The sequence below is a fragment of the Asterias amurensis genome, chromosome 17 (genome assembly GCF_032118995.1).
Source record: "Asterias amurensis chromosome 17, ASM3211899v1".
NCBI lineage: Eukaryota > Metazoa > Echinodermata > Asteroidea > Forcipulatida > Asteriidae > Asterias > Asterias amurensis.
Genome location: NC_092664.1, coordinates 16098113 through 16119760, shown reverse-complemented (window position 1 = coordinate 16119760; position 21648 = coordinate 16098113). Strand labels below are relative to the sequence as shown.

The window sequence follows — 21648 nt, the reverse complement described above, 5'->3', positions numbered from 1 at the left end:
TAAAAAGCGTTTGAAACCGTTTGTTATGAAATGCATATGGTTAGAAAGATGTTTTAAAAGTAAAATATAATTATCAACACAAGTATCACTCAAAATTTTACGGTTTTCATTGTACGTCGCGAACTAACACGGTCGGCCATTTATGGGAGTCAAAAATTTGACTCCCATAAATGGCCGACAGTGTTAGTCGACGAAGTAAAAAGAAAACCATGCAATTTCGAGGCATATTTGTGTAGATCATTGTATTCTACTTTTACAACATCTTTCTAACCATACAGATTTTATAACAAACGGCTACAGAACGCTTTTCAAGGACCAACTCGACCGATCCAAGGCAACGTGTTCCTTTAATACATTGTTCTGAAGGGGCCACTGATTATTAATTTCAAACTCCCATTTTACACTGAACAGCTGGGTTAAATCAGGCCTTGTAGTGGCACATCGTTACTGACTCCCAAAAAGGAACAACATTTTAAGCTCTCACTAAAAAAATTTACATGTACATGTAGTTGGAAGTATTTATCATGTCTTTAAAACATCTTGTTTTCTTAAAGCAATTAAAATAAAATAAATGTTCAAAGAGGTCACGGTAACGGTTTTGACGGGTTTATCTTGCTAGTGTACCCTATTTTTTTTCACTATACTTCGACATCTTGTCCGAAACTTTTTATGGAATACTTTGGGGAAATTTACCTTTTCAAATCTGTTCGATACGTAGATCAATTCAACGTGTTCCGCAAACATGTTTCTTTTTAAAGAAGTCTCAGAATAAAAAATAACGATGTTACAGAAAAAATAATAATTGAAAGCGCAACAATCTGCTCAATAAATTTGCAATATTTTTTGTTTAACTGTTTTACATTTTTGTAACATTTTTAAGACTATTTTTCCGTTTTTTATTAGATATTTTTTTTCTTTTTTAGACACCATTACAACTGGTGCAGCTTAATTAGTTGATTATCTCTTCTTTGTTTGTACTGTTTTATTTTTGTATTTTTATGCTCTCACTGAAATCTTGAAGGATTCGTCGTTTGTCGTCTCTTTCTCGATACACTGCCCTCTATTGATTACACCTTATTTTGAATTTTGCTTTTTTTTAATGTGGTAATATTTTTTCAGTTTTTTTGTTTGTTTTACATTTCTTTCAATTTTTTTGTTTGTCTTTCCAAGCAGCGTGGCTTGTTGAAGAATTTTTTGCAAAAATGTTTTTTTTTCTCAACTTCCTTTTCACACAATTTTACTATTTTTTTGTTCTTTTTGATTTTTTTTTTTAGTGTTCTTCTGCTAAATCTACTTGATGTTTACCGACGAAAGGAAACTAAGTGATTTTTTTTCCCCGCAACATGAAACCCTTCCATTCTTTGACTTTCCTTTTAGCATTTTCACAAGACATAATGCTAAGACTGGGCATACTCACTTGAACTTGGGCCAACTGTATCATCCCTGTCTTAGTACCGAAGATTGATTGATTGACGCTTGATTAATCGATCGATGAATAAAGGAAGTAAACACTTTACAGTGTGTTTCTACAAATAATCGCTGACGAATTTGAACAACTTGCAATCTGGATCATTTCAAATGCTTTAGTGACGGTCATTTTTCAAGTTGCTACTCCCATTTCAAAAAAACATTTCTGAAACAGGTAAAATTCCATGCACAATGCAGAAATCTCCAAATCCACTGCAAAGTATTCAATGCCAGACAATCTGTAAAAACTTGAAAAATGCCTGTACAAATGGTGACAATCGGTGTGAATATGTCTAAACGTCACTGACTGATGACAACTTGATTGGGTGTTTTACACTCCCCCTGTGTAAGAAGCTTATAGATTCTGGTTTATTTTGGATTGGTTAGACTCCACAATTGGATATTCAATCATCCCAATCAAGGATGATAGCATCCATGCTGGGATGATTAAGTATGCCATCTTGTGTCCGATCCAAGCCTAGTATTTACAGCGACTATTCTTGAGAACGCAAGTCTAGGCAGGAAGCCAATGAATGAAGGGTTGTACATGCTTGCTGTGGCTTGCTGTTACTACTGCTGGGTCAAGCTGGCTGGCTTGGTTGGATTCTCCTTGGCCTGGTGAGCCTTTAACACATTCACAGCTTCCTCAACCTACAACAAACATTAAATCAAGTGTTTAAATCCTATCCAGTAATGTTTCTCAGATTCAAATTTCGGGAATAACATTTTTTTCTTTTTATTTCTCCATAACCACATTATTTAAAAGTTAACTTATTCTTAAAATTATTATCAAACTGCTTTATACAAGTTAAATGTCTAACATGTCTACTCTTTCCAGTCACTTGGGATAGCGACTCTACAAAGTTGTCCTAGCCCTGAAGGCCTTGACAAAAGTTTATTACGGACTAGGCAGTTTGGCCAAAGTGAGACCTGAGTCCTTAGGGAAAGTTGAAAAGAACAAGTGTTCTACCACAAAGATTAAATTGAAAAAAAGATAGCCCAATAGAAAAACTATTCACCTTGGCACTAAGACAATTAATGCATCAAATCTGCAGTTCAGTAATAAAGCTTACTATACAATGTAATAAAAATGAATTCCCTTTTATTTTTACATAAAAACCACACTAATTTAAAATACCAATGTTAAAAAGGGGTTAACCGGTACAATTGAGAAAGAGTAGGCCTAAAAAGAAAGTTCAAAGGTGAACCATAGACAGATACTGAAATAACGTACACTCTAGACGATGTGACCTCTGACGTCACTCAAACCATAACATGATTCCCGCGCAACCGTCGAGCAAAACCTTTGTGTTTTGGCAGCCAGCTAGAAAGTGTATACAATCTTACCATGACTGCGCGCCTTTTTGCCCGGCGAAACATGACGTATACAGTGTTTTGTCAACAGAGGGCGGTTTGAATGTAAACATAGGTCCCATCGTCTATACAACAACAGTAAAAAGGCAATAACAACAATGGAGTTAGAACCCGAATAAAACCACAGCTAACTGTCAAGCTGCCTATTGTCTAACTTAATAGCAGCCGAAACAAACAAACAAACAAACAGATATTCATGCAGATTCGGATCATAGAATAGATACCAGAGAACGCTGAGCTAGAACGAAGGAAAAGTCTTCTGTGAAAGCGGCTTATTACACTATATGTGTATGACAGTTGATCATATCGTGAGCCCACATAGACGTTTTTAACGTGTTTTCATTGGTCAATGTTCATGCCGTATCGCCCCCCAAAGTGGCGTTTGAGCATGGACAAAGGTGGTCTCACAACGAAATCCCACACACGTTGTCTCACTTGGCGTTCTCTGGGTTCTATTTCTATGGTTCTGAAGGATCATTAAAGAAAAACGTTTGCTTACCTTGGCGCTAAGGAGTTCATATGACTCTAGCATGTGAAGCAACTCCGAGTTATCAATCTCCAACAACATGCCGGTGATCTTGCCTGCCAGCTCCCCGTGGGTGCGTTGGATCAGCGGGAAGAGGCGCTCGCCCAACATCTGTTTCTGCTGCTGCGGAGTGGCGGCCGCCAACATACTAGGAGTCAGGGGCTCCTGGCCAGATACCTCAATGGCCTGTTGGGGCACAGCCTATTCAACGGAAGAGAAGACAACAAATAATAATAATACTAGGTTCTTATATAGCTCTTTATTGTTCCCCGAGGGCTGTGTCACATGAGGCAATTTACAATCAACCAGTTCCAAGCAATCTCCAAGAACAAAAGGCATTCCCATCTAAATGATAGTATTTTTCTTTTGTGGGTCGTAAGACAATGTTTTAAAATTGACTCATGTGTTACCAAAGTGATCCTGTAGCATGCACTGTAGTTGGTTGCCTCCAAGTTGCCTGTAAAAGTTGCCTCGTGTGACAAGGGTCTATGGGTCTCATCAAAGCACTCAGTTCTTTTTCCTGCAAGGTATGTTGAGCTACATTTTAAAGTATGAGACCTATTCCTTCATAGCACCATGTAATGGTTTACAAGAATCTGTGGCGCAAAATGCTGTCAAGCAAACCTGGAACACCAGGGGGAAAGAACCCCTTCTCTTTAAGATAAAATACACTGGGTTCACACAAGACCAATGGCTTTACGTCCCATCAGAAGAACGAAGCATCAAGTGCCTTGCTTAAAGACATAGGTCACGACTGAGCACCGGATTCAAGCTGGGTTTTTTTCTGATTAGCAGAATGTGGGTTCGAGTCCCAGACACCACTAACTGTCGCGCAGTATTTTCCTGCTAACCAGCTTTATGAAAATGGGCTTATGAAACTGTAAGCATTGAGATTTTGGAAGGTCACAAAGGTCAAGGTTCTTTTGACAGTTACATTGGCGTCTTGAGAAATATCAAGAAGGCTAAGCGTTTCAATTTCAGAAGAACTTACCGCTTGGGCAGCATTGGCCATGGAGGGCACCAGCTGGGCACTGCGAGCATTGGTGGGCAGGAACTTCATTGCTCTGGGCTGGATGCTTGGTACTGGTATATTGGCACCACCTACACGCATTGGCTGTTGAGTCTGGGCTGCAATACCTAGCAAACATCAACCACATTCAAAGATAGAACACAGTTAGTTCAAATATATTAACAGATTTTCAGAAGACAACAATCATTACTCCGCTCAAGCGTCTAATAACTACCAGGGCTCGAGTTTGGGGAACAAATTGAAATCCACAAAACTACAGGGTTTTGTAGCTCAAAACTTTCACAGATCGTTTGTTACACAGGCATGCACCTCGCGGGCCGAAAAAAAAAAAAAAACAGAAAACTGCATCAGGATTAATGTTGAGGGCATGGATCAAACTAAAGCTAGCCGCCTATCAGGCCGTTACAGCGTCTGGTTCCCGCTGCATCCCCTTATACAAAGAACAAATAAAACACTACGGAGCCAGACTGTGCACAAAAAAGTGTAAAAGGTAATGCTGTACAATGCAAACTTGTGTCCATGTCTGGACTGTGCTGCTATTGTATAATGTGGAAACTTCTGGAACCAGTTTCTTTTCAATAAGGTATGTCTATTTCAGCAGGATTTTTATGTTCTATCAAGTGTGGATTTTTTTTCTTCATGAAGCCGATTTTTTTTTTACGCGTGGTCTTTTTGAAGCAACGGATTTCTCATTTCATAATCCCCAAATGATTTGCAAGCCTGATCAGATGCAATATTGTACAAGACTCACCTGTTGCAACACGCTGGGCAGACGGAGCAGGTTGGAGTGGCACTCTAGGGTGCACTGGTCTTACAGGTGTTGCACCCGTTGCAGCCGCACGAGGGTTGCCGGCAAACTGGTGCCTTCCTGCAGCAGGCATGGTTTGGAATGGCTGGCCACCTGGACGGGCCTGGGGCTGCGGCCAACGTGGGTTGCGTACATGGGCTACTTGACCGGCTGGGTAAATGCCACGTTGAGCGGGGGTGATTGTAGGGGCGTAGAAGTTGCCGTAGTTTGGATAAACTTGGCCGACTTGTTGGGCGGGCTGTGAATGAATAATTAACAGTTTAAAATTTATTTATTTATGTCTTCTTTAATAAGGGTAAATTTTGATCAGCACCCAGCACTGCTTTTCATTGAGGCCTCTCAAGCACTATAAAGCAAAATTAATACTTATTACACCATCAACATTTTTAAAAAGGAAAAACACCTCGGTCTCCTGCTTAAAAAAGAAAATCTTTACACAAAAGTGTAGATCAAAAGATGCATATAAAATAGCAATCATAAGGAAGCAGAGTATGTTGAAAAGCATGTTTCAAATTAATTTAATTCAGTGAAACATTTTTTTCTTTACTCACAACAAAGAAATACAGAATCATTAGGAGGAATGAGTAGTAATACAACACAAGCAAAGAGTAGTAAACATGACCAATGATAATGATACTGAAGAAAGTAACAATATAAGAAGTGAGTAGTGAGGCTGTTCAAATAAGCCAAGGGCTTGTGGAAACAGCCCTGGACATTTTACAAAAACAATAAGCAAAAACATCACACAAAAACCAAACAGGGGGGAATGCAAAATATACTTGTAGTGAGCTAATACCGATAATGCCCAAGAAGTATTGGCAAAATCAACACAGAAGGGAAGGAGGAAGCAAGCCTGATACTTCACGGAGGCAACGAAGGCGGTTGCCTCGATGCCCCCTGGTCATTAGCTATTCAAAGATGCACATTCTGTGTTGCCCTCAGCACACGACTTTAAAGAGCACCATTTAGTGTGTGTGGGTAATAGGGCGTGCAATCCATGGTAATTGTGTCTTCTTATTGGCCAACAACTTATCATGCTCAGGCATTACATTTCTCCCACCCAAAATCTATGGCAAAAAATGAAGAAAAACAAAAGGCCCCAAAACTAGTTGCTATTAAGGGGCTATACCAAGGAGAAAATGACTTGGTGCCCTTGCCCTTTCAAAAACGAAGCATACAGGCCCTAGGGAAAATGTTTCTGCCGTGTACTCACCGTCATGCGAACAGTGGAAACACGCTGCATGATCTGACTGGACAGCTGCGCTTTACGCTCTTCCTTGCGTTGAGCCAGAGCGACGTACAGTGGCTTGGCAACGATGATACGGCCATTCATCTCAGTCACTGCCTTGGTGGCTTCCTCCGGCGAGGAGAAACAGACAAATCCAAATCCTTTGCTTGTACCCGTCTCATCCAACATCACCTGTGTTTGTAGGCAATATTTAAACGTTTTAATTCAGGCCTGATACTTCACGGAGACAACTGTAATTCCTCACTTTGTACGAACATCAAAGGGTAATTGAAGAATAGCAAATTATGAAAATTATTCCCTATCCTGTCATCGTTTGTTCACTGAATTTTTACTAAAAGGATTACCTCTTTACAGTAAATTAGGACCCATTTTATTTCATAACGAACGAAAAATTTATGACGGGATACAGAAACTTTTCTGAAATTATTGTGTTCAGGTCTCAAATTTAGTGGGAGGGGAAAATACACATGTCAACATGGCTTGTAGGTTAAAAACATTTTCTGGACTAGCATACATTTTACAAGACCAGACTGTGATGAAAAAGAACGCTCTACCCAGTTAAAAATGTACAAGCAATAAGAAAATATCACATTACGTACTTCAGTCTTGTGGTATTTTAAGTGTAATTCAATTTAAACTAAAGCCATTGGACCCTTTCGGTACAGGAAAAGAAAAAAAAAGTTCACAGATTTACAAATAATTTATAGGGTTTACAGAAGGTAATGGTGAAAGACTTCTCTTGAAATATTAGTCCATGAAATGCTTTACTTTTTGAGAAAACAGTAAAACAATAAAAATTCTCGTTAGTGAGAATGACGGATTTGTTATAAACACATGTCATGACACGGCGAAACGCACACAAACAGGAGTGGGTTTTCCCGTTATTTTCTCCTGACTCCGATGTCCGATTGAGCCTAAATTTCCACAGGATTGTTATTTTATATAAGTTGTGATACACGAAGTGTGGGACTTGGACAATACTGTTTACCGAAAGTGTATAATGGCTCTAAAGCATACTACTCAACACAACTGAAGATTTTTACCAATAAAAAAAAACTTTTAGATATGTTCACAAAGTTAAGTACTTTTAATCAATTAAAAAACACAAGACAACTGGACTTGTCCAGTTCAGAGTTTACAGACTAGAGGCTTAAGAACACGTTGCCTTGGATCGGTTGACTTGGTCTTTGAAAAGCGTTTGTAATCGTTTGTTTTAAAATGCATATGGTTAAAAAGATGTTGTTTAAGTAGAATACAGTGATCCACACAAATTTGCCTCGAAATTGCATGGTTTTCCTTTTACTTTGCGAATTAACACAGTCGGCCATTTATGGTAACCAAAAATCTGACCACTATAAATGGGCGATCGTGTTAGTCGACAAGGTAAATACTTGTGTGAGTGATACTTGTATGGATCTATATTCTACTTTAAAAATATCTTTCTAATCAAATGCGTTTTATAACAAATGGTTATAAACACTTTTCAAAGACCAACTCGACTGATCCAAGGCAACGTGTTCCTTTAAGAACATTGGCCTATGGCATTCAGTCCAGTGTTAATTTTGAGCCCTGGTGCGTTACCTTGGCACTTGTGATGGTTCCGAACTTGGTGAACTCCTTACGAAGCTTCTCATCATCAAATTCATCGTCAAGATTCTTGATGTACAAGTTGACACCTTGATAACGATTGCTCCGCTCCTGAGGTTTAATTAACAATAATAATGTACTGATTTATATCGCGAGCATTCCATAACATGTACACAAGCACATAACAAAATAATGTTGAAACAATTTAATAAACAAAAGAACACTATTGTCACGTGACAATTCTAAAATGAAACTTTTTACAAGTCCAACACTGAGGGTGACTTGGAAACCCTACAGTAACAACAGCAAAAATCACAAATTTAACTCAACAAATTCCCTTGAAAGTTGGGAAATACCACAATCATTAAATGATAACACAAGACCCCCTTACAAACCATTAACAAATGCTCAAATATTTCTCAGGCATCTGAAGACACAACATGCAAGGGTGATTCATTTATCTCTCATTTTTTTTCTTGCAACTCCAATTACACCTTTGAGCCCATATTTTCACAGGTTTGTTATTTTATGCATGACACACCAAGTGAGAATACTGGTCTCCGACAATGGACCCTTCCCATGAAATATGCTAATTACATTCACGCATGCATACAGACCCTGTTGGTTGGCAAACGCCATAGAGTTGTGCGCTAAGCAGACGCGCAATCGTGTCTGCGTCACGCACCCATTAGCCGTGTACAAAACAGCGCGATGTTCCCTCATATTTGCCAACCAAAATGTTAGTGCGCACGCGCTACGTGCATTTTACATATTTCATGGGAAGGGTCTATTACCAAGAGTATGCACTGCCTTTAACAGAACAGAGAAGTATTTGGGACTGTTAAGGCCATGTCACACAGATCAATTCACATGCAACCAGTGCTAGGCACACTTCAAAAATAAAACACATTCACTTCTTAAGTTCCACGTGATTTTCTTGTGACAGTAAGAGGGTTTTAGTATTTTGTGCTGCAGAAGTGTACTTTTTTGCATACAATATAATTCGTTGCCTCCACAATGCCTGCAAAAATTGCTGTGTGTGACATGTCCTGAAGGATTTCAATGTTGTTTATAAACATTTTCACAAACCTGCTTCAGAGCCTCGAAGCGGGCCTTGAGTTCTGCTTGACGCTCGTTCTTCTTCTGGGCACGTCCGGCAAACACTGTACGGCCGTTGACAGCTTGAGCATTCATCTCTTCAACGCACTATGATAGATAGATAGATAGATAGATAGATAGATAGATAGATAGTTTATTTCTTTTTACATTCGTGACCAACGGCCAAATTACAGTAAAAATTACAATACATACAAACAAGTTTACATACAAAAAATAGTTACATATAAAAATATACAGCAAGTTTATATAAAAAATATATATCGCCATTGGAGGCTATGTTAAAATTTACAAAGAGACGTGAACAAACCACCATCAAAACACACACAAATGAAAACACACTATAAATGAGAACCAAAACAAACCAGTGAGTATTATTAAACCTCGCTGTCTTTCAATTCCCTCTTTATTTGTGTACAATCACGGGTTCACATGTTCTTGAACAACAATGGAAACAAACACTGATGCAGTGTTCTCCCTCATCAGTGGTCTGCTGCCCAAATAGCTGAGTAACTAGTGAAATAGCAAGTTAACTGGTCCTGTTTGCCAGTCACTAAAAAGGTTTAGGGCAAATCCTGACACAAAGACAGTCAGCTGGACCACTAGACTGGTCTCCTGTTTTTATTGCAAGGATAAAGACATTAAACTGGTTTTACAGAACCAGTGATTTCATTGGATACAATGATTGCACTGGATAAACGTGCACTGACGCAAGCTTTCCATATCTGTGTTTTGATTATTCCGAGGTGAGGTTTGGTAGCTGCACTTTTGGTCGACTGCGCAAGTAGCTGAATATTGTAAATGTTTACAATAACATGCGATAGGATTAACTGCAAATATCTGTGTGAATTGTGAGAAAATTCTCTTGTGGCCGACATGTCTTTCAAAAACCTACCTTCTGAGCAGCTGAGTGGTCCTCGAAGCTAACAAAGCCAAAGCCCTTCCCACGGCCAGATTTGTCGTCAAACATGACCTTGACGGAAGCCACTGTGCCATGCACCTCGCACATAACCCTCAGCTTTTCATCATCGACATCCTCTCCAAAGTTCTTGAGGTATACATTGGTGAACTTCTTGCGCTGGTCGCCCAAGTGAGCAAGGCGCTCTTTACGTGGGACAAAGCGCCCGACATATCTGCAAATGAAAAATAATGTCAAATGATAACACTCATTTTTCAAAGATAAAACTTCAATCTCTGTTCACATCCAATGCACAAAACATCAATTTTTGACAGATGAAACTTTATCTGAAAATGGACCGTAACAACATTACAAAAAGAGAAGACCAGCTTTTCTACTAGGAGGACTGATTCATGTTTAGATGACTGCAACTACAGGCTCAACGCCACCACCACATTGACTTGCTACGGACTGTGCAAATCTCCCCATTATTCAAACACAGGGGACCATAGATGTTCACTAATTGTTGGTCTCTACATGTGAAGCCAGAATGGTGAAAATAAGATGAAAGATGAGACTACATAGGCCATTGTGATGATTTATTGACTTATCTGAACATTTATCTGGTAACCATTTGAAAAGAGGGGTGGGTAGTTGGGGTCCTGCAAGCCAACTTACACTTTCTTGCCGTTAAGCAGCATACCAGACACCTTGGCTATGGCTTTCTGTGCAGCTTCTTCAGTTTCAAAATGCACAAAACCGTATCCCTTGGAGCCGTCTTCTCCCAAAGCAACCTGTGCAAACAAACAAAAAACATATTAAGTCAATCTTAAGTATGTCTGACAGTGCTCCCTAGATCCCCATCATTAAATGTTTTGTTTGTTGAATCCTTTTTCCCGTTATCCGTGTGGAATAATTTGCAGTCACTAAGAATTTTATTCTTTCTAACCATTTGTTTTGCGAATAAAATTCAGTTTTAACCCCACATGATGCCATTTTCTGGTAGTAGAACTTTGTTGTGCTAAGTTGCTTTTTGTGCTTAAAGAGACATTACAGAATTGGTAAGAAACAACAATGATGATCACAGATTTACATAAAACTTACACAGTCTAATGATGATAGTAGAAAACATACCTTGAAATATTTCTGTATGAAATGTCATATTTGATGAGAACTAAATAATCTAATTGTGCGTTTGGAGTTTATCGCTCAGTGAGCATTTTATTCATTTTTGTTTTGGCATCGATGCAATGCAAAATTTGTAATCGGTTTTTCACTATTCTCTCGTGACCTAGATGGCCGATCAATCTCACACTTCTACAGATTTGTCAGTTTATGTATATTGTGGATTACATAGCGTGGTTACACTGCCTAGGCCTGGGCGAATTATTCGAATATCCGGTTAATGGCGAATAGGTTTTCCTATCCGTAACCGCGAATGCCTTTTTTTTCTTAACCGGATATCCGCATAGGGCGCGAATAGCTATTTATAAACCGGATAGTTCTGTAATTACAACCAAGTAACCGGATATTCTTTAATATCCGAATATCCGCGGACGTCGGGCGACAACTGACATGAATGTTTTGTCTGAATCCTAATGAAACTTCTATTAAGACAGCATAAAACAGCATAAATTAAGTATTTAACTATGCTCACCTCCGTGAAGAGTCAAAACAATGACATTTCTGACGTAATTTGTTCAAAGATTACAAAAGTTTTCCTTCACGTAGAGTCATCCACGATCAAAAGAAAAAGCAAATCGCCATCTTTAAATTAGATCCGGTCATTTTTATGAATGAACCGAGTGACACTGTCTAAAACTAATATCAATCCGCCCAGAAGATCTCATTCACAAACGAACAGCGCCCTCTAGCGACAAAAAAAAATATTTTTTTAAATATTTTTTTATTTTTATTTTTTTTATAGCGCCCTCTAGCGGCGAAAAAAACTATTCGAATATCCGGTTAATTTCGGATAGTTGGCCAGCGGTATCCGAATAACAAAATTTCACTATTCGCCCAGCACTAACACTGCCAGCAACTTTTTTGCCAATTCTGTAATGTTCCTTAAAGCAAGTCTATGAAATTGGGCCCTGGGGTCGATTTCACAAAGAGTTAGGACTAGTCCTAACTTAGGACTAGTCCTAGGAGATATACAAATTGCATGGATAGTCCTAAGTTAGGATGAGTAACTGGTCCTAACTCAAGATGAGACTAGTCCTAACTCTTTGTGAAATCCACTCCAGGTCTTCAATAAAATGGGCACAAATCCATCAAGTAAAAAAAAATGTGTAGAAAATAGAAGCAGCTACAAACCTTGCAAGACAAGATGTTACCGAAGGCAGAGAAGGTATCGTACATGGCCTTGTTGTCAATAGACTTGTCCAAATTCTTGATGAAGACGTTGCCTACACCGGATCGCCGCAATGAGGGGTCACGCTGCGACCACATGATACGTATGGGCTTTCCCTTTAATGTGTCGTAGTTCATTGTATCAAGAGCTCGCTCAGCTGTAAAAATGAATTTCCAAAATAGTAAGCATTCGTTGGAGTTTCACATGGTGTGGATAAATAGAAAGAAACTCGAATAAAAAGTAAATTTGTGGGCCCGTAAAACCACAATATAAATTTCTTTAGTGGAAGGTGTGGGCTCTGAAAAAAAGACAAGGCAGGGGAATGAAAGAAGAGCAAGACTACACCGTTCAAAATGTCAAGTTCACACTGGCTTTTAAGCCTCTGTACAGGACCCCGGAACACTTTTGGGGGTTAAGGGCGCTATATAAAAACCGTGTTGTTATTCTAACAACCAATTCAGACAGGCACCCCAGAGTTGCGCCAAGCCAAATAGATTAGGAGCGACTCTGGGACAACCCAATTAAATTTTTGTTTCAGACAGGCTAACTTAACATAACATATATATTAGGTTCAGCTCCTGACAAGATTGACGTCTGAAACAAACAACTGCAAGACCTTTCGACTTGTAGGGGTCCAGTAGCTTGTAACTGCTTCAGACGTCTAACTTTTCATGCGCTTAATTCAATAATTTGGTTCGGCACGACTCTGGAACGCCTGTCTGAAATGGGCGTTAGAAACTTTCAAATTATAGACACATACCATCGGCTGGTTGTTGGAAGTTAACGTATGCATATCCGAGAGAACGACGAGTGATCATATCACGACACACCCGGATTGAGAGGATAGGTCCCGCTGAGGAGAACTTCTCAAACAGCATGGCCTCCGTCACGTCTGGATGCAAGTCTCCAACGTACAGTGATCCCATTGGGTAGTTGGCACCGCCAGCAGCATTCATTTTGGATTATTGGTTTTTATCTGTAATGGAAAGAGAGAAACCCCTATGTCAATGGTTTTATTAAATTTGAAGAGCAGTCCATAATCATAACATGCACTTCGGCTTTTTACAGTGGCCAAATTTGTCCATACATTACTAGCCCTGAACTGAACTCATAAACTTACTTCAGCAGGAAATACCCAGTCTAATTAGTATACGCATATTGACTGGCAATGAAGTAACTACTATACATTGTACGTCTGTTCCCCCGAGGGACTTTGAGTGACCTTCTGGTCACTCACAGGCCCGAGGGGGGATAGACTAGGGGGGTACACTAGTTAGCGAATTATGCCAGTCAATATGTGTTTTATAACACACCTCGGTTTTTAATGTGAATTAAAGGCAATGGACACTAATGGTAATTACTCAAAATAATTATTAGCATAAAACCTTTCTTGGTGATGAGTTACAGGGAGAGGTTGATGGTAGTAACCATTGTGAGAAACAGCTCCCGCTGAAGTGCCATAGTTTTCGAGAAAGAAGTAATTTTCCACGAATTTGATTTAGAGACCTCAGATTTAGAACTTGAGGTCTCGAAATCAACCATCTAAACGCACACAACTTCGTGTGAAGGGTGTTTTTTTCTTTCATTATTATCTCGCAACTTCGATGACCGATTGAGTTCAAATTTCCACAGGTTAGTTATTTTGTGCATATGTTGAGATACACCAACTGTGAAGGATAGTCTTTGACAATTACCAATAGTGTCCACTGCCTTTAAGAACAGAAATCTGGAAAAGAAAGAACATTTTGTAGTTGCTGTTCACGGTTTAAGTCAAGAGAGGGCGCTGTGCCGGCACCATTTTCAAAGACTAGTGCCTGCGCGGGAACTAGTTCCCGCAACCACGCGCGAGTGAGCACTAGACTATATTAGTTCATCCCACGTGACCGTTTTAGCCAACCAGAATGCAGAACAAGCAAGAGGTGTGTTATAATAATAATTATGATACATATGGAATGGCATTTTGTTTGGAACCTTTTCGGAGCTTACTTAGCTAGAAATGGGGAGGGGGGTGGGGTAGTGTTTAAAGGAACACGTTGCCTTGGATCGGGCGAGTTGGTCTATAAAGAGCGTTTGTAACCGTTTTTTATAAAATGCATGGTTGGAAAGATGTTTTAAAAGTAGAATACAATGATCCACACAAATTTGCCTCGAAATTGCGTGGTTTTCCTTTTACTCTGCGAACTAACACGGTCGGCCATTTATGGGAGTCAAAAACTTGACTCCCATAAATGACCGACCGTGTAAGTCGACGTGGTACAAGGAAAACCGTGCAATTTCGAGGACTGTTTGTGTAGATCATTGTATTCTACTTTTACATCTTTCTACCCATATGCATTTTATAAAAAACGGTTACGAATGATCCAGGGCAACGTGTTCCCTATTTAAAGAAATATGGGGAAGCAACTACGAGAATGGCCTCCAAAAGATGGACAGACTGTAGGCCTTGTCGACTAATGGAATTCACTACCCGACTGGCCTTAGTCAATTAGTTCAGACTTCAAGTTCAACACCAGTCGTGACTGTCATCAAAACAAAAGATTGTGAATCACTGACCAGGCACAAGATCATAACATGTCATTTGTCACAACAAAAGATGGTAAGATTCACGGTGTCGTTCAACCAATACAATAAAATATTGAACTTGTGTAATAGAAATGTGAAGTATGCACTATGCAATGCAATGATGGGCATAATTGCACTTGCACTGCAGTTAAAGCAACTATTTTGACCTACGCAACAATAAATTAAAGCAGGCAAATCATGACTAAGCTGTACATCTCATTGCAAAAAAAAAAAAAAAACTTTTTAAAATTAAAATTAGGCTATAAAAAGAAAATCAAAAATCAAACTCTTGACATGTATTGTATGCTGAATTCGGGTCATCTCGTACCCGAGTCAACTCGTACCCGAGTCAACTCGTACCCGAGTCAACTCGTACCCGAGTCAACTCGTACCCGAGTCAACTCGTACCCGAGTCAACTCGTACCCGAGTCAACTCGTACCCGAGTCAACTTGTACCCGAGTCAACTCGTACCCAATTCAACTCGTACCCAAATACATTTTTAACCAATTTTGGGGTTTAAACTCGAACTGATAATAATTATGGTTTAATTTATTTATTTATGTATGTAAATCATACATTTATTTTATTCATTTTGTAATGATTTCGTTTTTTTGTGTTTTTTTTCAGTGTTGCAGGTTACGAACAGTATAAGCGAATAACGCAAAATGCCTGTTTTTTTTTTTTGTTTTTTTTTTTACTTGGTTGGGAGCAGTTCCCTGATAACTTTTCAGGAAAAACAAATTAATTGGCTTGTTTGATTGAATTATTTTCTTTTTTTCTTTCTTTAACAAGAAAAATATGGAACGTTTGCGTATTATACATCGTATTTTTTTATATTGAAGGAGTTTGTTTTTAAGCAAAAAACAGAGAAACATCAGAACAGAAATTACAGCCTGGACTGTTTAAAACATTGGAAGAATACTACCGTAAACCATCTAAAAGAAATCACCCCCCACAAAAAAAAAAGAGAACAAAAAAGCAGAAGACAGATGAACATCCAGCACTATTAAAACGAAATTCGTGAGAAGGTATTTAATTAATACAAGTGAGTAGAAAGTCAATTTTATTTTCCATCGTTTTATATAAAATCACGCCGCACGGAATCTCCGTATCGGCACACAACGTACGTTAAACGGTACGAGTTGACTTGGGTAAGAGTTGACCTGGGTACGAGTGTTGACTTGGGTACGAGTTGACTTGGGTACGAGTTGACTTGGGTACAATATTTTGGGTACGAGTTGACTTGGGTACAAGTTGACTTGGATACGAGTTGACCCGTTTCGTGTAGGCCTAGAGTACATTACATGTAAATTTAAAAATTAGTAAAATTATTACTACTAAAACTAACTAGTACTAAATAACGCTATAATGTTATGTATGATGGCAAAAGTATTTACTTAAAAAAAAAAAAAATTATGGGGCACTAACATGAATCACATGATTTAGTTATGTTGCGCAATCATATTCTACCTTCCCGCCACCGCCGTGGCCGCTGCCTTTCTCTCTCACATCACTTTTTTATAATATTATTAAACAGGGCAGGGCCAGGGGCCTAGTATTATTAGTATTAGAAGAAAAAAATAAGTGTCCTCATTCAACGACTCATTCAACGCCTAAGCAATGATGTTCAGTAAATAAGATATCATTTTATTTCGCAATGAATGAAAAAGTGGCAGTCAGACACGGATATATAACCCTTTTTTGAACCACACCAAATATGAAAGCACGTTTCGGGGAAACTTATTCGTCATGCGCCACATGTGAACACCAACGACGTGCTTGGCCACTTTTCATTCAGTTTCATTTATCAGTTCCATATGTGACTTACGTTTACACGTATATAAGCTGAAAATCCCGTAGTTTCCTCGTCTGCAGCAAGCACAGTAGTTTCTTTACTTTTTTTATTTGTTGGTTTTTTACTTTTAAACTTTTTTTGTATTTTTTATGTTCCAAAGGAACGTTTTATTTTAAATGGGGTTGTGTGAACGTATTCACTGCACACACAACACTCCGCGTCAATGTTGTAGAGGAAATTAAAATGGCATTGCTTCCTTTATAAACACGTCAAGCCAATATCAATCCGCGTGACGTCATAATGAATTCTTCAAATCAAAGTATCATAGCAGATTTTACCCTAAATGATAAAACATGATTAACCAGGAATTTGTCAATACTTGTTTTATTCAAAAGGATTCATTTTATAAGGAATGGATGTTTTCAAGAATTGTTTTCCGTGTACAGAGGACTTGTTTATGTACGTGAACGTGGAACGGTTCGTAGGCTGTTCTATTTAGCATGGTGCAATGCTGTAAGTATGCGTGTTTTTGCTTTGTTATGCTTAGGTACCAGTTGGATAGGGGCTGTGTCAGCTGATTTCCTAAACTTGGTCAGTCCTTTGTCGTGACATCGGCATGCACTTGGACGACATAGACTTGTAACAGTGTATGCTCAACGAATTCTACGGCATTTTTGAGCGGGTTGAAATGCGAGGGAATAGTCGTACTTGCAATTCTGTGATCGTGGTTTTTAATCGTCCCGATACACGGATCTTATTATTGGCTGATATAGCGCCCTCTTCTTTTAATGTTTGCTCAAAAAGTAAAGCATTTCATGGAATAATAAATATTTCAAGGGAAGTCTTTCGTGACCATATACCTTCTGTATCTTTGAACTTTTAATTTTTGTTCTGTTCAGAAAGTGTCCAATGGCTTTAAGTGATGATCGGTGAAGTTCCATGTCAGAATTGAATTAAACTTTGTATTATGAAGAAGGAAATTATACACTCCAGATACTGCCGCATGCCCCAAGTTCCAAAATTATTTCGTTTTGCTGTAGTGAAGCCGACAAACGCCCTCATGGGGGATTTTTTATGCACTTAGAACTAGCCACTATATATCGAAGTGATTTTCAAGGGAATTTATTTATTCTTCTAAACCGATTCAAAATGGAATATCCTTTGAAAAAAAAACGGAAAAGTTTTGAGGATGGCAATTCTTATGTAGTGCACCACATGCAAATCTTATCCAGCCATTCATAGAATAAGTTATTGCATAGAACATTAATTAGCCACACAAAGTCATTCAACGCGACTGTATGGCAAGCTAAAAGGCAAGCTTATACACCTTGGTGCTGTTGTCAAGAAAATTATAATACGTGGCTCAATAAAATCACCGCTCTTCTAAACGAAAACAATCGATTTTGCTGAAGATAATTAAAACCGTTTAGGTTGTTGACAGCCGCACGGCACCAGCACTACTCAGTGATCAATATATTCCGACATTGTACTTGGCACGGTAATTTGAAGTAAATCACGAAGTCGCTATCCCCATGCAATTATAGCGGCAAGCCTAGGTTTTGGTAATGCATACACGAAGTTAGTGTGGTACAGAGATTCTGCCGTGGTGACCGGTACTTAACTGTGATATTCTGATAAACTATAACACATTTCGGCATCATAATGACACCAGATCTGACAACTCTAGCACTCTTGTTGCTATTTGGCACAGCCGCTCTGAAAGGTAAAATAACATTTGTAAATTATTATTTTGAAACCCACACAATCTTACCCCATTGGTAACTATAGTGATGAAACATTTGTTTAATCGCTCCATCTAATGTGTTTTTGTTTCGTGACTTTTAATATTTTTGCTTACTATTTATTTATATTATTCTCTTTTGGTTCTTGATTGCATTATCCCTAGCGCTTTGTATCCTTTAGAAAAGGCGCTCTTTAAATTCGGTGATGTAAGTACTCAACATAATAGTTAGCATAAAAATGAACTAACTTGGTAACGAGCAATTGAGAACTGTTTATATTTTAAAACATTGTAAGAAACAACTCCCTCTGAAGTAGCGTAGTTTTGGAAAAAGAGGCAATTTCTCACTCAAATAAAAAAACCTTCAGGCCTGTAGCCCTTTTTATGTATCTGAAAGCACACACACCAAAAATGTGTTCCATTTGGTTTTTTCTTTCATTATTATCTTGCAACATCAATGACCAATTCAGTCAAACATTCTCACGTTTCCATACTCCCACTTTACACGCGGACAGCATTATATAGCAACGACATTTTAGGTAAAAAATAAAAAATAATAATGACATAATAACGGCAAACCAATGCAATTTCTTGATGGTTGTATTATTAAGAACGTTTAAATGTAACTTCAGCGTTATTAGAAAATGGCGAGGGCATAATAACGGATACGTTTCAACAATCCTTTCTTACTAGATTTTTATTATTATGATTATTTTAATATGATTATTTTGTTTGTGTGATAGCTGTTTACGGAAGCGTTTGTTACATGGGTCAGGAACCAAATGGAGCTGGTATCCGATACGGTTGGTCACTAGCCGAGCAGAGACCGTGTGAATGCACCGAGTTTCGTCTGGGCGGAGTCAACATGAAGCCTCAAATGAAGTCCTATGAAGTGAAGATTGGTGAAGACCATCGCGTGAAGACCATCGAGGGTCAGATGATACAGTCACCTGACTGCAACGAGGATCATAGTGGTAAGAATCATTTGTTATCTTAAAGCTTAAAGACACTGGGCACTATTGGTAATTGTCTTCTCACTTATATATAGCTCTATGATCTCAACATATGCATAAAATGACAAACCTGTGAAAGTTTGAGCTCAATTGTTCATCGAAGTTCAGAGATACTAATGAAAGAAAAAACACCCTTGTCACACGAAGTTGTGTGCTTTCAGATGCTTGATTTCGAGACCTCAAATTAATTCTAAACCTGAAGTCTCGAAATCAAATTCGTGGAAAATTACTTTGTTTTTCTCGAAAACTGCATCACTTCAGAGGGAGCCGTTTCTCACAGTGTTTTATACTATAAACCTCTCCCTATAACTCGTTACCAAGTGAGATGTTATGCTAATAATTATTTTGAGTAATTACCAATAGTGTCCACTGCCTTTAAAGGGCTTTAGATTTTCGTAACATTAACAACACAAGACTACACGTTGAGTATATAGCTATACCGAATTACTTTTTGAAATCTATTACCGATTTCTCAAAGCCCTCTATTTGAAATCCCTTTATTTCAGGAACAGCAGTTGAGGGAACTTCACTCTGTGCTCCAAATACATTTCTGGTTAAGCAAACCATGGATCTTCAGCTGCCGATGACGTCACCAGTGAGGCTAGAGGTCACTTTCGGCGTTGTTGCTCATGGATACGTGTGCTTTATTCATGATGGTCCTGGTGATTGTGATGATGCATTGTATCAAGTAGGTGAGTATCCGCTGATGTTCTCGAAATCAGTTCGCCTGACAGGCCACCTTGGGTGGAGAACAAATACCTGCATCTTGTAATAATGTTTCTCCCACAAAGGCACTGGACATCTTTTGTTAAAGACGAAAATTCTCACTTGGTGTATCCAAACATATGCATAAAATAACACAATTTGTGAAAGGACACCCGTTTGTCAAAGACCAGTAGTCTCGCTTGCTGTATCCAAACATACGCATTTGAAGACACTGGACACCTTTGGTAATTGTCAAAGACTGGTCTTCTCACTTGGTGTATCTCCACATATGCACAAAATAACAAACCCGTGGGAAAAATTTGAACGCAATTGGATAATAATGGAAGAAAAAACACGCTTGTCACACGAAGTTGTGTGCTTTCAGATGCTTGATATCGAGACCTCAAATTCTAATTCTGATGTATTGAAATTAGATTCGTGGAAAATTACTTCTTTCTCGAAAACTACGTTACTTCAGAGGGAGCCGTTTCTCACAATGTTTTATACTATCAAGAGCTCTCTATTACTCGCTGCCAAATATGGTTTCATGCTAACCTTTAACTAACAAATCTGTGAAAGTTTTGACTGAACTTGTCATTGACGTTGCAAGAGAATAATGAATGAAAACAAACCTTGTTGCACAGTGTGCTTTCAGTATTTTATTTATTGAGTGAGAAATTAATTAATCATCTTAACTTTTGTTGATTTGCCAAGCTATTGTCTAAGATTGTCTGTCCTTTAGCTACACAGGATTTGATATTCTCTAATTATTAAAAGTTCGTATAATAAGACAATGCTCCTATACTTACTATCACATCCTCCAATACAATTGTTTTGGTTTTTTTTTTTATCTGGGACCAATCCAGGATATAAAGAAAATGCACTTCTCGCGCTCATACTCGCGTTTCTACTGAAATCTGGTTGGATTTTTTCTAAAGAAACAATTACAAACTTTAGTGTATAATTTTGTTTATGTTATGCATATAGGCCTAGGTCTTCGATTAACGAAAGTTTAAGGATAATTTCACGAACTTTGTTTATTTCCGTTCAATATTCGTAGAACAATAACGGCAATGTTAATGATATTGTGATCTTTTTTTATTACTTTGATACAGAGCTGTTGACTGCTAATTATGCCCGCATATCCAAACGGGAATCCCCGATGGATGCGTGGACTTATGTTATCAAGAACGCTTTAAATTACTTCGGAGTACCAGTCGTGATCACCTACGATAACGGTCGCTTCGAGCTGACAATCCAAGGGGTACCAGATTCGACCCTGGCCTACGACGCACAATCTCCACTTCAGCCCACCAGCTGGTTTGTGAGTTTTTATACTCATGGCGAAACTGAACTGAATTTCACTAAGCCGTGTATAAATGATTACTATCCAAAGATCGATCAGAATTAAAGGCTTTACAGA

General features: G+C 38.5%; 2 protein-coding genes across 2 annotated transcripts; one reads left to right on the top strand and one right to left on the bottom strand.

The window, feature by feature from the left end:
* Window positions 1-871: 871 nt before the first annotated feature.
* Window positions 872-17009, bottom strand: LOC139949962 (polyadenylate-binding protein 4-like). Its single transcript, XM_071948559.1, has 12 exons — window positions 16800-17009; window positions 13169-13384; window positions 12372-12565; window positions 10734-10849; window positions 10053-10290; window positions 9131-9247; window positions 8036-8152; window positions 6419-6625; window positions 5149-5443; window positions 4359-4504; window positions 3341-3568; window positions 872-2118 (listed from the first exon to the last, which is right to left on the bottom strand). The coding sequence occupies exons 2-12, from the start codon at window positions 13362-13364 to the stop codon at window positions 2038-2040; spliced, it is 1935 nt and encodes a 644-aa protein (XP_071804660.1). The 5' UTR covers window positions 13365-13384; window positions 16800-17009; the 3' UTR covers window positions 872-2037.
* A 1302-nt stretch (window positions 17010-18311) lies between these two features.
* On the top strand, window positions 18312-21647 carry LOC139950120 (uncharacterized). Its single transcript, XM_071948745.1, has 4 exons — window positions 18312-18489; window positions 19251-19481; window positions 20027-20212; window positions 21341-21647. The coding sequence occupies exons 1-4, from the start codon at window positions 18429-18431 to the stop codon at window positions 21634-21636; spliced, it is 774 nt and encodes a 257-aa protein (XP_071804846.1). The 5' UTR covers window positions 18312-18428; the 3' UTR covers window positions 21637-21647.
* Window position 21648: the final 1 nt, after the last annotated feature.